Source organism: Heterocephalus glaber, unplaced genomic scaffold (assembly GCF_053883595.1).
Source record: "Heterocephalus glaber isolate CG9 unplaced genomic scaffold, H.glaber_assembly_v1.0 deba00001472, whole genome shotgun sequence".
Classification (NCBI taxonomy): domain Eukaryota; kingdom Metazoa; phylum Chordata; class Mammalia; order Rodentia; family Bathyergidae; genus Heterocephalus; species Heterocephalus glaber.
In genome coordinates this window covers 38,630,836-38,648,566 of record NW_028258315.1, presented here as the reverse complement: position 1 = coordinate 38,648,566, position 17,731 = coordinate 38,630,836, and the positions used below count along the sequence as shown (strand labels likewise).

Here is a 17,731-nt window from a genome sequence, read left to right as displayed (position 1 = left end):
GAAACTCTCACACAGAAAGTCCCACAATGCTGTGTTATGTGATTGTGTTTCTGTCATGAAAACCTGACACCCAATGAACATTCACTGAAGGCCAGGAGGCCTTGTCACTGATCAAGTGTCCCCAAGTACTAAACAGAAAAGCAAATTTAGGATAACGATTAAAAGAAAGTCAGGGACTTTTAGTGAAGGTGTAGAATTTTGTCTTTTTAAAGAATGAAAGGTATTTTATATGTTCATATGTTGGATTGAATAGACCAAGTAAAGGACATTCTTAGAGACAGGATAATGAATCTGATAAGTAGGATGTTCTTGGCCTCAAACAGTGACAAGTCTTCAGCAGTCATCATCTTTTCTTTCTGTGAAGTGGCAGGAGCCAGTGTACTCTTCTCTGTGGTTCAGCTTGGAACAGTAGGCTCCAATCTACAAGCAATAGCAAGTTAGAGACGTGTCTAATTCTTCCTGCTTTGCTCTGTTTGGCCTTGGATCGGGAAGAGCTTGACATCAGGACAAAGCCCAGTGTTATTTGTCAGAAATGAAATTTTTTTAGCATTGGATAAGGAAGAGGCAGGAAAGAGGAGAAGGAAGATGGATAAGGAAAAGGATAAAAAAGGAGATAGCAAACACTGACACCATGTGTTCCTTTAGAAAGGAGGTGGTTAGGATGGGCTTTTTTATCTACTTGAGACAAATAATCTCTGAATGTAGAAATATGTGTGATAATCATACTATTTTGTCTGCAAAAATAATGAATGTAATATATCTGCTCTTTTTTTGTAAAATAGAGACTTCTTGTCCTTTGTGTGGTTAATTTCTGTGGACTGCATGGCAACTGATTTGACTGAGGCTTGGTTCTGACAAGGTAATATTTCCTTAGCAGTGAGCCAGAGGGGAGAGTGGACAACATTCTCATGCCTCTTTTATCCCCTCAGTTTGAGTATAATACAAGAGAATTTAAAACACGATTTGCTTTAAAATGCCAATAATGGACAGAAATAAAAATAGGGTTGTACTATAAGAAACACAGAGATTACTTCAGATGAAAGTTTGGCCAGAGAGTTAGGACTGTTCTCCTGGGGCCAGAGACAACCCTTTACTCCACAAGCCCTCTCATCTTTCAGGGCTTGCAAAATATGTGAGTTAATTGGAAAGAAATATTTGAAAAAGCAAATAATACATGAAATGTGACTTTATGAGGAAGTGAATGTTCTCTTAGAATACCTTTACCTTTTTTAATACCAGTGTGTTGCATGGGCTATGCTGTTCTTCAGTAAGAATGATTAATAGCCCCTGTTCATCACATTGTACAGTATGGTACATCTGAGTAGCAGCAAGCTTATAAAATATACTTGGCAATAAGTCATAAAAACATTTGTATTTTTTAATAATATTTTTGAAGGAGAAAAATCTGTTTTTCAATAAATTTCGGCATAGCTTCCCTCCAGATTTTATTTCTCATTTAAAATTATCTTGGGGTTGGATTTTTTGTTTGTTTGTTGACTTTTTTCTAGGTTTCTTCCTAAGACACATACATTTCAGAGATGGATTATCAAGAGGACTAATAAATTGGTTAGAATTCTGGATTTCCTTCTTTTTCTGCTTTTAATTAGTTGTGATATAATCAACACTTGTGTAATTAAATTGTACTAAAATTTTGTAGTCACTCTTATGACCAAGTAAAGTTATTTCTCAAGCCAATGTATTTCTATATCATCATTCTTATATATTTGGCTTTTCTTTGGGGAATACCTATTTCTACTTAGTGATGTATAAATTGTAGAATCTTTCTTCTAAAGTAGTCAGTTGCTATCATTTTAATGATAAAACTGAATTTATTATATGTTACGTAGTTATTGAGAGTTTTAGAAACTTGCTTTTGCTACTTTTTAAAAAATGAAGCTTATAATGTATAATCCTCAGGGTCAACAAGCAGATGCTGTGGAATATCTTCTAAGAGTGATACTAATTCTGGAGAATCCTGTGTCTGCTTTTCCATTCCTACATAGTCAGCACGTTGTTCATAAATGATATGGGTCAGTGAGTTTCTAATAAATGTAAGTGGAGTATATTCTCTAGGAAATCAAAAGGGAACTTTTAGAAGCCTGAAATTTATTCTTCTACTCGAAAGGAAAGCCAGCACTCAACCCCTCCTTTAGTTTATGCCCCCCACACACACCAGTTAAACATTAAATAAAGTTCACCAAGGTAATAATAATGCAATGAACTGCATTTCCTGTCCCAGAAGAGTTCCTACAGCGTTTTACAATATGAAACATTTTTGCAGCATGGAAAAATGTTTAACATTCAAACCCAGTGAACACATACCTTTGGGGAGGTAGGAAAAGTAAACAAACTCTTTTCTATTTATTATAATGGGAAGTCTCATATGCCAGCTGTCTAGTTTTTTTCTCTTCTATGAATTGAAAGGTTTCATTGAATGAAACAAAACCCACATTAAGATGCAGATGGCAAAATGTTGAAACATCAGGCAAAGAGGCACTTATTCCACTGAATATCTTTGGGACTGTCTAGTTAGATTTTGAGGCTTGTTTCCAAAACATTTGGTTTCTGAATCCTGCTACATTTGTTTTAATTGGGCATTCAAGAGTCACTTAAAAGGTGAAATCAATAGGACATTGCTGACTGGATATGGAGGGTGGTAGATTTGGAGGTGTAAGTGATGGCTTCAGTTTCTTTCTTATGTACTTCAATGAATGTTCGTACTACTTAGGGAGCTAGTCACTGAGAAGGAACTAGGTTTGGAAGGAATGATCAGAAGTGTTAAATTTTAGATGTGAGGAATTGCCATACTTTTGAGATATCCACATGGAAATAGCAAATAGGATGTACAGATCTAAACTTCAAAGGAAAGGACTTAATTGTAGACCTAAATTGTGATGGTATGTATATAGGAGTAATTCCAGTTATGGGAGTGAATGCAATTTCTTAATGATTCATCAGCTGGAAAAAGGATGATGAGCCCATACAGGAGATAGAAAGGAATAGTCCAAGAAGTAGGAAAAGTTTCAGGACAGTGTTAATGTCATAGAACCCAATACTAGAGAATATTTGAAGGTCAAAAAACCCTGATAACTTGAATAATATATAACTTTCTCCACCAATTCAGACATAATCAAATGTTGGTAGCATCATAATCTAAACTTTCTTGTCGAAAATTTGCTATGCCTTCTACCCAGCAAGGATTCATTCTTCTTAACTGGCTGACTGGTATATTTTTACCACCATGACACAACAGAAAAACTTCTAACCCTTATATTCCAAGCATCATTTCTCCCTTGCCTGGAATAATTTTGCTTTAATATCATCCTGTGGGAAATGTATCTAGTTTGCTCCTCCATTTTTTCTATCTTATATGGGATTATAATGATCTTCACTTTTGTTGATAATTTGGATAATGACAGAAAAATATCATTATTGCTGAGGTATCTTGGTTTAAAGCAGTTTCCTAGGGGAAAGCATCAAATTCCCATAATAAAGTTATAGTCCAAAGTTCAAATGTGTGTTTTAAAGAAAGTATTCTTTTCCTTTTACATGGAAGCATCAAGGGCTTTTACTGAAATAAAATAATGGTAGAGCTCTTGATAGACCTATTGTGGTTGACTAGTAGTGTGTCCTCTTTCAGTGTACTTACTACATTGAAATTTCTGAATTTGACACTCACTATTAGGTCACACTGTAATTCAGTGAATCCATTACTTAAACAGAAATAAAATCATTAAAATACCAATGACTGTTTACTTAAACCTACCTCCTAGTTTATGAGAAAAATAGGATTTCAAGATTCTTTTCCCAATATGCTAGTTTTAAATCAATTAAAAGAAAAAGCTGCTAACTGGTTCTTTTTTTGTTATGCAGTAAGAAGCAAATTTAAATAAGCAATATTCTGTTGATAATATAATTGTATTTTCCCTATATAAGGAATTCCTGTTGTAGCTGAAAAAAGAACAAAGTATATGCTAATTAATTCTTTTAAGCCAGTTAAACTGTCTTCACTCTCTAAGCCTTGATTTATACTAAAGAGTTTTCATATATTAAATTTTATAACCATAAAAATGGACTTCTTTTCTGGCATCAGAAACACACCGTTGCCCATTACTTTTGTGAGGATATGTGTTATTTGTTCCCAAAATTCTGGGCCCTATTCTCTCTCAGAACCAAACTTGGCCACCAATATGGCTGTAGACATTATATGGCACCAACTTCTAAATCTTTATCTTGGCCAGGTGTAATGATGCGGACCTGTAATCCAAGCACTCAGGAGGCTGAGGAAGCAAGATCACGAAGAGTTTGAGCCCATCCTGGGTACAAATGAGTTCAAGGCCAGTCTGGCTATATAAGTGAGAGTCTGTCTCAAAAATCAATCTATCTTATCTTGAGTTCTATTTTTTTCTTTAATTTCAGTAATTGTTTTTATTGGAAATCTCTACCTAGACAACCAAATTCAACGTAAAATGGAAGTAATAGTTCCCTCACTAAAATTGGTTTCTCCATAGAAGACATAAAAATCACCCAAGTATGTGTCAGAATTGTGCTTAACTTATTTCTTCCTTTCTGTCCCCAGATTATAAAACCCTCAGTCCTATCTCTTTTTTTCTTCCTAAACACAATTTAAAATTTTAGTGCTCTCCTCTTGGTCATTCATGTACAAACTGTCTCTTCACTGCACAATTGCAAATCAACAACCTTTTCCTTTATACTAAAGTCACTGATTTTTTCAACACTCATCATGTTACTGCTTATTTAAAATTGTCCAGTGCCTGCCCTTTGCCTAATGGATGAAGTTTCAACTTCTCAGCATATCCTAAGGGCATCTCACAATACAATGCCAACCTGCCTTTGTTTACCCCGTTGTTTAGTAACTTCTATATACTCTTCACCCTAAACTATCCAAAACCATTTATCATTAAAAAAGATATATTTCATCACAGCCAGCCCCATCTTGTGCTTCTTTCTTTAAACATTTCTTTGTCATTTGAGAGTCAACTCAGAAGTACTTTTTTCCCTGATGCCAAATTATGGCTACTTTTTTTTCCTTTTCTATTCTCATCCCATTATGTAGACTTGTAAATACATTTCCTTTTACATTTTTTTTTAACATTGTTCAGGAAGGTTTGTTGGCTAGTGCTTTTTAAAAAACAGATAAACCTAGATTTGAAGACTGCTTTTATCAAGAACTAACTATAAACCCAAGTTATCTGACTTCTCTGAACCCTTTTTTCCTTGCTTGAGGTGGAGATAATAACAGTACCTTTCTCAAAGGGTTGTCATGATTACTGCACATAAACTAAATAAAGCTTTTGGCACATTAAGCACCATGCCTGGAACATATCCTTTGTTTTGATGGTGGATGTATTTGTCATTCTTTCACCATTACGAATACCAGTAACTTGTCTTTAGTAGTGTTTTAAGTGCTCAGATTCTAGAACCCGTCTGTGTCTGAATCTGGTTTTGCCACTTTCTAGATGTATGACCTTGAATTTTTGGTTCTTTTAATACTGATCGTAAAACTAAGCAGTATATTCATTTTCTGTGGAACTATAGAATGAGAATAAGGATCCAGCACCCCTAGGATAGAACTGCCAGAGCATTTTAAAGTAAACATTTTAAGCAAAGATGAAAAAATTAACATAAATTGAACAGTGAATGTAGTCATTACATGTACTTTTGTCATCTTGATGGAAGGAGATAAAAACTGATCAGGAAAACAGGAGTTATATCTATACACAATAAGATATTTTGAGGGGGCATGATCCTTAGGGACTGAGTGACTGTCCATATTCAGTCCTTTTCTCATTTCAGGCTTATTTTCTAAATTTCCTTCAAGAAGGTTGTTAGGAAGCCTCATATGCTTGAATGTTGTCTTGACACTGGAAATCTTGGATGCATTCCTTTCCCTCTTCTCTTATCCCCTGCTACTTTTGGTCAATTCCAGAAGAAGTAAAGCTCTTCCAGTCATCTTACTTGACTGGGGCTTATGCCTGGTTTAAGGTAAGACTGCACTATTTGTATTGAAGGGTCTGTGTCAGTAGAGCTTCTGGTCTCTTCTGTGGCTCAGGAGGCTGCATAGCAACTTTCCCTGCCTACCAGTGAGTGACTGGTAGCAGTAGGAACATAGTGTCAATTCAGGTGTCCATAAAGGCATTGCAGGCAGAGCAAAGAAAGAGGCCAGGTGGAAGTTTTGTCAGACCCAAGGGTACATGTCTCCCAAAGAAAGCAGCTCTGGCAGCTCCAAGCAAAACTTGCATGGACCCATATTTTTCCCACTTTCCAAGGGAACCAGAAATCCGCATTTAACATTGTGTTAGTTACTTTTTTCTCTTTGCTAAGACGAAATACCCAACACCCAAAGTTAAAGGGGGAAAGGTTTATTTGGCTCACAGTTCGTAGAGGTTTCAGTTCATAATTTGCAGGCTCCAAGGCAGGGTGGCAAAGGAGCAACAGTTCATGGCAGCAGAAGCAGCAAAAGCAACAAGAGTTTAACAGCATCTTCCTGCTCCTTTTATCCCATCCAGACTACCAGAATTAGGTGCCAAACCAATCACTCGTGTAGTGGTTTAGTGATCACATGCCCTTAATCCTAGCATCATACACTCTAGATTCAGCCACCTCCAAAATAGCCCCACCTCATTCACATGAGACTTTGGGGGGACATCTAAACACAAGCTACAATGAACATGAAGCCTAAATATGGGCAATTAACTCAATTTTTATGAACATTTTTCTAAGCTGAATTTGACCCATGGTCTACCAGTTTGTGTCCTTTGTTCTTGAAAGCAGACCCTTTCACAGAATAAGGAAAGCTGAGTGGGGCTATGCAAACATACATAAGAGCAAGTTTATGTGTGTGTATACAAATACACACTTCTGAGCTTTCCTGGAATCTTCCTCCATCCACCAGTAGCCTCCTTCACCTTTTGGCATGTAGTCCTGTGAATTTGATGGCATGATTACCAGTCTGTGTAGTTTATAAGAATTGCAAGATTATCCACATTAACATTGGTTTTAGTTTGAATTCATACATATTATAATCCCGAGTAGCTGATAAATGCTTGTGAGTTGAGTGTCATGCTATATTTGTAGATTTAAGATACCTCACTTCTCTTTTAAAGTCTTTTAGTCTGGTTGTTTAACTTCTTAACCCTAGAACTGGTTCACATACCAAGTTTTCAAAAGAAGCAATCAAGCCAACTTCCTCCCTTCACTTCCCTCTCACCTTCACTTATCCTCTTCCCTCCCTTCTCTTCTCTCTGTCCCTCTCCCTCCTCTGCCCTCCTGCTTCTCCCCTTCTCCCTACAGTCCCCTCTTTACCTCCTTGGTCCTGGTCCTACCCTTTTTCTCCTCTCATCTCCCTGCCTTCTCCCCCTCCCCTTTTTTCTTTCTGTCTCCTGACTTTCCCTCTCTCCTTCCCTGTCTTCTCCTCTGCAAATGCACATTAAGGGTGGATAGAATCTTACTCTCCATTTTGTGTTGGTGTTACAATCAGGCCATAAAGCCCCTACCCCCTTTCCCATTTCCTTCAAGGGAACTATTGTAATGTATTTAATGTTTCTTTAAATATGTATGTCTTTTAGAAAACTATATATTTGCATAAATGAATTTTGTAATATTACATAAGATTATAGATTCAGGTTTTATGTTGTGTTTTCAGTCAGTGCTGTTTTTAGAACTTCTGAAGTTGCTGGATTTAAGTCTGTTCCTTCCTTCTGATTGCTCCATGGCATCTTATCATATAAATCTTCATTTTATTCATTAGTTCCTCTAGTAATAGTAACCCTAAACAGCCTCTTATTCCTGGATCTTTCACATAGCAGTGCTATGAACATACTATCAAATTAGGGCTTTGCCAGAGAGTTCCTCTATTCTGTTCTCAGACTGAAAGGCAGGAGCACCCTTAATTTCAACAAATGGACCCACTTAGACTCTCATTTCTATTTAGTGTTGTCTTTTGGGTTTTAATCTGATAGCTGTATTCTTGTCATTGTAATTTGCATTTCTCTGATTACTGTTGAGATAGAGCTTTTCTTTATGTACTTAGCCTTTTGGGGGTTATTTTCCTCCTCCTCCCAGTTACCTATTCATATCTCATTTTTCTGTTGAATTTCTTGTTTTCTTTTTCTTACTGATCTTTTATAGTCTAGATATTAATCCTTTTTTCATTTTTACATATGGCAAATATCTCCTGTTAATTTTGTCTGTTGTACCCTTGTGTTATAGGCACATCTATTAATTGTATTTCTTTATTACTTAAAAATGCTCAAGAAATTTTCCCTCATCTCAAATTCTTGCAGCTGTTTTCTACCATTTACTTCTGTTAGCTTCATAATCAGCCCTGGTTGAGCATCCCTAATCCAAAAATCTGAACTACTCAACTTTTGGAGCTTTGGAACTTGAAAAATTTGTATTTCAGATTTTAGTATTTTGGATTGTGAAATTCTCATCTGATAAAGTCTATACAAATATTCCCAACTCTAAAAAACTGAAATCTGAAACTCTTCTGCTCACAAGCATTTCAGACAGGGGATACTCAGCATATACTTTTTATCTAGACCGTTACTACATTTGAAGGGATGAGGTTGTTTTTTATGATAAATGTGGATCCAACATATTCTCTCTATGGTAAGCTGGTTCTTACGGTACCATCTCATAAATAATCCACCTATTTTCCACTAATTTGTACAGTTACCTGTCTTGTATAATAAGTTGGCATATACATGAGGACCTGTTTTAGGGGTCCGATTCTATTTCTAGAATAGCAAACAGACTTGAGTTTCTTAGGCAAATACCTCCAAGACAGCAGTGATACCACAGAATCCCTAGAACCTCATGTGCCTGTTTAAAGCTGAAATATAGTCACCTTTAATGTTTTTATTTTCACATGAGGATTCTGAAATTTAAAGATCACGGTGCTCAGCCACATGCCAGTAGCAAATCTAGGATTGTTATCCAGGTCTACTCTGAGACACAGATGTATATTCTGAGTCAATAACTACAGGATGCCTTTTCCCTTGCTAGGGCCAGAGCATGTGGTTTTTTAGCCCTACATTCTGTTCCTACTTGTCATAGTTTTGTAGATTTCTAGTTACATTTTTAAAACCTTGTTTAATAAGAAAGTCATCTGCTCTTCAAGCTGATTGTTTAACTACTGGGTGCAGAGGTTTTATATTTTTCTCCCATTGTCTTCTTTGCCCCTCCTTTGTACCAAAAGGAAATTTATTGGTACTGGTTTAAGGAAACAGGTGGGAATCAAGGCAAAGAACAACAGTGACAAAAGTGGCCTCTTGATGCTTTCTATTTTAATGTCTCAAATAATTTAGCCTTTAGTCCCCTCTATGTCTGTAGAAGCACTACCAGGATGTTCTTTCTGTACGAGAATATCACACTTGTGTGATTGCTCCCTCCCCCCTCATTTTTCATTGCATGGACAGAAAACATTTTTCTGTGAAACAGAAATAATCATGCATTAGAAGCCATTCAGCCTTTAATACATTTCTCCCCATCTTATTCCTAAGTGTGGACCAAACCCTACTTAGGCTTCTGCATATTTTTTTGCTTGGTCTATACATTCCTTAGGTTTATAAATATATTAATTCATGAACTACAAGCAGAAAAACTTAATGAAGATAAAAAATCAGAGATGAGAAAGAATGAGGACTTGGTGATATTTTGTTGCTGTTTAGAGAAGGAGGAAAAGGCAGTTAGGCAGTCAGTGCAATCTTGATGGTGTCCTCAGAGGTCACAGTATTCTCAATGGTGCAGCAACAAAGGACCCTTCTAGGATACCAGAGTAAAGTGTGCCAAAGGCAGCCTCATCCAGAGTGGTTTCTACTTGTGTCTAGAAACTGTGAGCCCTACTCTAACCAACATCTCATTTCATACCTCAGAGCTTAGAAGCTTGACTGCCACCAAAAAGGGGTGAGGCTCCTGGAATTGTAGTACAATGTGTGGTCTACTGAATCCTTATTTTCAAAATTGCATAACTATGTGAATGTATAGCAAGGCATTTGAGGAGAGTGGCTGTCAGATTGGAAGATCGTCGGCCCAGCCTCTCCCTACTCTTGAGTATCATTTGGTTAGGGTATGATCTTCAGTCTTTTGTACATTGTTACCTTCCTCTGAAATGGGAGCTACCATTTGGAAGTGATTTGAAATCCTTTGATGAAATAGTAACACATAGAATTTGTTAATAAAGTGATTTTTTTTTTTTACTCAGAGGCTTAGAGACCTTCTGGGCCTTTTAATGTATTAATCTTCATCTTCCCATTTGGATTTCCATGGTAAATATGAGCAACTGACTAGATGAACTTGTTGAACAATCCACATATTCACAAGGTAGATCATCTAGTGATGTGTAAAAGTAAAGTATCTTCATAGAGTACAGTATGTTGATGCTTTTGTTAATGATGAACATTTGTCCAGTGTACTTAAAAATGATCCATAAGAATAAACTTAGTTTTTATTTGGCCTATATTTAAAAAACCTGTTTCATAAACTCATAATTTTTCTCCCACTGAAGCGTAACAGAGTTCTAGAGGAAAGCTGTTTTCAATTATGAAGAGGTTTTCTTTCTCCTTTTTCTAAATGCAGAACTTTTCTTGGGTATGGATTGAATAGGATTCCAAATGTTTGTGTGTCTGATGTGAAGGCATTATCTCTTACTCTAAGCAATGCACACTTATTCATAGAGGTTGCAGAAGAAAAATGAAATTGCATGAATGAGTCTTCCTATACTATGGCTATAGTATAGGCAAAATTCTCACATTTATGTTGGACATACTGACAGGTATTTCCATAAGCAATTTGAGAACAAATCAATACCTCAGATAATAATACATTTTAGAAAGTTTCCTCATATAGAGCAATGGAAGGTGTGTCTTATGAATTTGATTCACTTCTAATAATCAAATATTTTGTAGAAGGGTTCCCTATTCTCTGACAAAAGACAAGTTAGTGAGCTCTGTGCTCAGCCTGGTTTTTATAAGGAATACTTGCTAAGTGTTTACAGATACCAAAGAGTAGCTTTTTAAATCTACTTACCTGTTTATTTCTTGTCTCCATTTTTTTGGCTTTTAAAAGAGCCTTTCCCATAGTTTTACCTTTAATTACACATGGAATACTACAGTGGAATTTTATAAGTGTCCTTTGTCAATGTAGATTCTGACTGATACTGTTTTCACCACATTTTTATCGGAAATGCATGCCTTTTCAAGAAAATATTGCCATCAATAGGATCCTCCATATTATTCTGTATATCAGCCTTTAAAGTAGTAAGCTTTTTAGTTTCTTTAAGATTATATCTTAGGATGTAGAAAGCATCATCAATAGACCATATACTAGGGAACATATAGAGAAATTGAAATTATAGGTTGTTTGATATGGGAAAAGAAAAGGGAATAAGAAATTATAGAAATTCAGGATAATGCAAAATTAATATTTCTAGTGAAGTGTATATACATGTATATATAATACTTTTACATGCATGTATTCCTACTCCAAATACAAACACGCACACACATGTGCACACACACACATACACATATTCAAATTAGAAGGACTAGAATTGTTGTTTGAAATACTACTGGTTTATCAAATTTCCAACTGGAAATGGAAGTGAAAGATTGAAAATGAGCTGAATTTATGGCTTTTTTATTAATAACAAAGGAAGTAAGTGTGGTAGGTAGGCAGATTTGCCTTCATATTTGTTTAAGGAAAATGAATTCAAGGGACGATATATTATGGACAACATTACATTCATATAAGCAACTTTATATTCATATAAGCATGTAATAACTAATACAAGCATCTATGAGGCAAGAGAAGTTTGGGGAACAGTAATAATTTATCAACAAATAAATTGGTGATATGAACTAATTTATGATGAAGATAGTTTTGAAACTGAGTCATAATAAACACATTGCCTTTCCACACTTCCAAAGCTAATGTCCCAACTCCAGTGACACTTTATTATCTTATACCAGTATTTGGGAATCTATTGAGGAATATTTAATACTTCACTAAGTCAGTATCTTCTTATTTTAAAACATAGATGGCTTTACCTTCCATTCTGTCCTAGTGCTATGCCAAGGTAATATGAGTGCTTTATAATTCTTGAGAAATGTTTCTGAAAGGAAAATCAAGATTATTTTGTTGCCTGTTTAAAATGGCCTTTTTTAGGTGTTTTAAATTCATTAAGGATCCCATCATCAGAATCATCATTACTATTAATCAATTATCATCACCACTAGATGGTGCATGGGGAATAATGGGCCCTGAATATTACAGAATTCATTTTTCTCTCTGCTATCATTAATTGGCTGTTAGGGGAATATAGAAATATATGAGAAGATGGAGGAAAGAGGATGGTAACATTTAACATTTGGTGGACTCTTCTTATTAATTAAATTATCCTGGAGATAGGGTGGTCCTAGGCATGGCAGAAGTTTTATACCTTTAAATATATGTGGAATGCTAAAGTAGATTTTATTTAAAAAAAAAAAAAAACAACACCTGTATTGGAAGCAAGAATTCCTGAAATTGGAGTCAAAAAAGGCCTATTGTGTTCTAGTGGAGCTGGATTCTTGAGAATCTCTTATTAAACATGACAATCTGTCTTGCCCAGGGTTCCCTGCAGGTCTGTATGTGTGAGGTTGCCTGAATTGAAGTCCTGGCTTGTCCGCTCCCTGCAACTGGCCCAGAAACATAAGAAACAAAACCCAAGTTCTTGATTTGACAGGAGTCATCTTCCAGGACCATTACTTCTTGATTTCTTCTTTCTTCAGTTGATTTTGATAGACTTTAGGGAGTCTGTGCTGTCAGAATATGTGCTGGCATTTAGCTTCATGTATGATATCTTGTGTCTAATTTCCTGTAGATTGAAAATGTAAATGGGAGAAATAATAGCTGGTTCCATTAAATTAATAATTGGGCAAAAATAGCTTATAAATCCAATTGTTGGAAATGCTTCTTCTGTTTAATTTCTAAAATAAGATTTAATTGATCATACAAGGAACTATTCTCATTTGGCTTTCTAATCCTAGTGCCTAGCAAAGAACCTGGTGCTTAGAACATATTATTAAGAGTACAGTCTATAAAATGAGAGTGAATAATGATTTTAAAGGTCTTTAAAAATGTTTGGAACACTAATTTCTTAATATCCATAAGTATAATAAGCCAGTAGTGCTTTATGTAAATTGTCAGGATAAAACAGCTCATATAAGGAGTGTTAATGAGTAAAATATGTGTAGCATGTTGGAGAAAATTTGATGTTTTTAGTTGCCATATCAAGTCTTTTGAGAACAAAAGTTAGATTTGTCACAAGCTTCTTAGTGGCTGCTTAAATGCCAACACTCTTACTTAGCTATATTCTCACTGAATCATAAATCAAAAGGAGTTGAAGTTAAGACTCATGGTTGGAATTTCAGTGCAGTCAAACAATTGCTTTTTTGTCTGAGTTGAGTGAGTGGAGGATAGTGAAAAGAAGATGTTCTTATTAAGTCATTGTCTAATAATGAGTTCACAGAGCCCTCTTCTTTTGATTTGAGAAATTTAACCCCACAAAGATGTTTCTACTCTGGGAAAACCATAATGCCTTGTCTAAACACCTAGCTTATAATTCATCAGCCAAAACATGTAATGAACACATCAAACTTAAGTTTTGTTTGATTGATTGATTGATTGATTGATTGGTTGATTGATTTTGGTTTTTTGAGGCAGGGTCTTGCTATGTATGTAGTTCAGGCTGGCCTTGAACTCATTGTGTATCCCAGGGCAGCCTCGAACTTGCAGTGATCCTCCTGCTTCGACCCCCCAAACACTGGGAATGTTTTCCTTTTAAAAAATTATCAGTTCCCTTTTCTGATTGCAGCACCACGTGGTATGGAGCTGTAGTCTACTTTAGCAACCATGCCTTCTAAGAGCCCGCTGCAGTCCGGGCAAGTCTTCAGTCACAAGAAGATGGCCACAGCCATGGCACACTGCAAACGGGGCAGTAGCCTCATGAAAGTAAACAGGGGCCCCCTGGAAATGATTGAGCCACGCATGCCACAATTCAAGTTACTGGAGGAGGAGTCTGAATGTCAGGAGAGTCGCTGGCTGTGCCAGATTCAGCACCTAGGAGCTCTACCCTGAGAATCAGATTATATTCATTCAAGCTATCTGTCTCTAAATGAATACTAAAAGACTAAATGCAGCAACATCCCACACTAGGCCAAAGAGTATATAAACTCCAAAACTGCCATATGCATGTGACAGAAGAAAAGAATCACAGTTGAATACTTGATCTATCTCACATTGGAGCTTGTCACAGTGTAATTTGGTTGATAACTTCTCAAATTAACATGAGCTGAAGATTTAAATAAGTAACTAAAGAATCAAGGCACAGGAGCCAGTCCCAGAACCTGGAAGGAAGCTCCCCACCACCATCCCAAGCTCCTAGGGCAGAGAAGTTGAGCTGGTCCCAGAACCTGGAAGGCAGCTCCCCCGCCACCATCCCAAGCTCCTAGGGCAGAGAAGCTGAGCCAGTTACAGCACCTGGAAGGAAGCTCCCCCGCTGCCATCCCAAGCTCCGAGGGCAGAGAAGCTGAGCCAGTCCCAGAACCCAGAAGGAAGCTCCCCCACTGCCACCCCAAGTTCCTAGGGCAGAGAAGCTGAGCCAGTCCCAGAACCCGGAAGGAAGCTCCCCTGCTTCCATCCCAAGTTCCTAGGGGAGAGAAGGTGAGCCGCGTGGGTGCCAGAAGCACCCCCCCCCCGCCGCCCCTGTGGAAATGAGAAGACACGTAAACAAGTCTCAAAAACAGACTTCCGGATCACCTACAGCAACCCCAAAGGGAAATGAGATGGAACAATCTGATACTCAACCACCTGGACTCTCTGAACTGGCAACAAAAGAGGATCTGGGAAAAATGAAATCAGAAATAATTACTCAGATAACAGCAAAGATTTTGCTCATAGTATAAGACATGATTAATAAATCTAGAGGGGACACAGATAAAAAAAATAGAGGATCTGAGGAATATGATGGAATCCCAACATAGGAAACAAATGGAATCCATAAAATGGAGGCAAACAGATTTCCAAGAGATTAAAAACTCCATCAGAAGTCTGCGCAGCAGAATGAACCAATGTGAGGACAGAATTTCAGATATAGAAGATAAGATTGCAATTAGTGAGGAGGAAAAGAAAAATTGCTTTAAAATTGTAAGGGAACACGAGAAATCAATCCAGCAGCTGCTAGATGATGCAAAGAAGAATAACATAAGACTGATTGGAGTCAATGAAGAAAGAGGAGAGAGTGCAGATGACATAAAAAAAACTGTTCACAGAAGTGATGGCAGAAAACTTCCCAAGGAGGGGAAAAGAACTTCACATACAGATAAGTGAGGCATATAGGACTCCAAATAGCCTTGATCAAAAAAAATCTACACATAGACATATCATAGTTAGGATTCCAGAAATCCAACAGAAGAACAAAATTCTACAAGCAGTGAGAGAAAAGAAACAAATCACGTACAAAGGAAAGGCCATCAGAATCACAGCAGACTTCTCAATGTAAACTCTCAAGGCAAGAAGAGCTTGGAGTGATGTATTTCAAGCCCTAAAGGAAAACAGCCTCCAACCCAGACTGATGTGCCCTGTAAAACTATCTTTCAAAATGGATGGAGAAATAAGATACTTTCTTGATAAAGAGCACCTCAGGAACTTCATGAATATCAAACCAGCACTCCAAAAAATTTTAGACAATACCCTAGGAAAAGACAATGAGGATCACAGCCCCAGGAAACCCAGCAGAATGAACCCATCTGGCATGACAAAAAATTAAATGTAAATGAGGAGAATCCAACAAAAAGAAAAAGTCATAACAAGGCTTTTAAAACAAAACTTCATCTCCCTAATGAGTGTATAATTCAATCTTGTTATTGTACTGATTAGTATTTTTCTGATTCTAGAGTTGCACACCTTTCCTTGTGCTGTACTGGCTATTTATCATCTTCTTATGTCTACATTTTAATTGGGTTGTCTATTAATGAGCTCTAAGGATTCTTTATATATTCTGGTCATAGGTTATATGCATTGTAAATATGGTCTGTTTAAGGACTATTTTTCATTTTAATGATGTCATGTAAAGTTCTAAATTTTCATGGAATCTCATTTATCAATATTTTTCTTTTCTACATCATATTTTTTGTATCCTAGGTAGTTCTTGCCTACCCTGAATTCATAAATATTTTCCCTTATAATTTCTTCTTAAAGTTTTATACTTTTAGGTTTTCATATTTAGGTTCATAGATCCCTTCAAGTTATTTTCATGTATGGAAAAAAAGGGTTGAGGTTAATTTTTTATATACAGATACTAGGGTGTTCTAGTGCCGTTTGCTGAAAACACTATCTCTTCCTCTGCTCTTGAATTGAGTTTATATTCTATAAAATGCTAATGTTAAATAATCTTTCAAAACTCAGTGGACCATATATGTGTGGTTCTATTTCTAGATTATCTGTTTTATTCCAGTGATCTATATGTCTTTCCTTACACCAACACTGCCTTGATTATTGTAGCTTTAGAAGAAGTCTTAAAATTAGGTACTAAACGTCTTCCAACAGTGTTTTCGTTTTGTTTTTTTTTAACTTTTCTAGGTCCTTTGTACTCCTACATAACTTTTAAATTTCAATATCCAATTCTTCATTTATAGCAAGTATACACAGACCTGAATTTTTATATATACCTTGTGTTTTCTAATCCTGCTAAATTCAAATACAAGTTCTAGGGGCTCCTAGAGATTTCTTAGTATTTTCTCTGTAGATGATCATTTCATCTACATATAAAGATTTTGCTTCTACCTTGCCAATTCTATCCTAATTGTGTCATTTTATTGCTAGACTATTTTGGTTGGGCCTAGGTTTCAAAGTTTAATGGACAGATAAAGAGTAAGCATATCTGCCCTTGTTCCCCACCTTAAGGAGAAAGCATTGTATCTTTCCCATTCATATAAGGCATTTTCACTGGAAGTATGGAGTACATGTCTTTAATCTGTTGAGAAGGTTCTGTTCTACTTGTAGTCTCCTGATAGCTTTTACCATGAACAGCTGTAGAATTTAGTCCAATACTTTTTCTCCAACTAGTGACAGGATCATATGGCTTTTTCCTTTCCTCTGTTTAAATGATGACTTTTGGGGGTGGATCTTCCAATGCTGAACCAACACACTGCCATCCCTATAACAAAACCACTTTCTACATCCTGCCAGATCTGAGTTCTAATAGTTTGTTTTGTTAAACAAATTTCTATCTGTGTTCATACTTTTTTCTTCTATTATCTTTATCCAGTTTTAGGATTAGCACAATGTTGATTTCCTAAAATGAGGGGAGAAGTGTTCCTTCTTTTTTCTGCTTTAATTGGTATAATTTATCAGTTAAAATGTACATGAGCCTGCTGTTGTCATATAGGTAGGTTTTCAAGCTAGGAATATACTTTCTTTAATAGGTGCTATTCAAATTTTATATTTCTTCCAGAGTTAGTTTCATTAATTTGTCTTCCAAGGTACTTCTTAGAAGTTGTCAAATTTATTTCAAAACAGATTTTTGAAATATGCTTTCTATATCCTTTTAAATTCTTAAAAATCTGTGGTAATGTCTCCTAGATCTTGATATTGTAATTTTAAAAATGTATAATTGATATTTTGTAACAGAAAGTAAAGGTCTAAAGGAGCAGGGGAAGTGGGAGGG

General features: G+C 36.2%; 2 protein-coding genes across 35 annotated transcripts in view; both read left to right on the top strand.

The window, feature by feature from the left end:
- Celf2 (CUGBP Elav-like family member 2) overlaps positions 1-17,731 on the top strand; it is an 830,356-nt gene that overhangs the window by 598,814 nt on the left and 213,811 nt on the right. The window contains exon 3 of one of the 34 annotated variants that reach the window (XM_087181286.1): positions 4,242-4,355. The exons of the other annotated variants lie outside the window; for them this stretch is intronic. Coding sequence (XP_087037412.1) covers positions 4,327-4,355 — 29 coding nt within the window. The 5' untranslated portion in view covers positions 4,242-4,326. The remainder of the gene's footprint in view (positions 1-4,241; positions 4,356-17,731) is intronic. 34 annotated transcript variants of the gene reach the window in all.
- Positions 4,362-17,731, top strand: part of LOC147826325 (small ribosomal subunit protein uS9-like) — a 54,032-nt gene continuing 40,662 nt past the window's right edge. Inside the window, exon 1 of the mRNA XM_087181300.1 lies at positions 4,362-14,050. Coding sequence (XP_087037426.1) covers positions 13,918-14,050 — 133 coding nt within the window. The 5' untranslated portion in view covers positions 4,362-13,917. The remainder of the gene's footprint in view (positions 14,051-17,731) is intronic.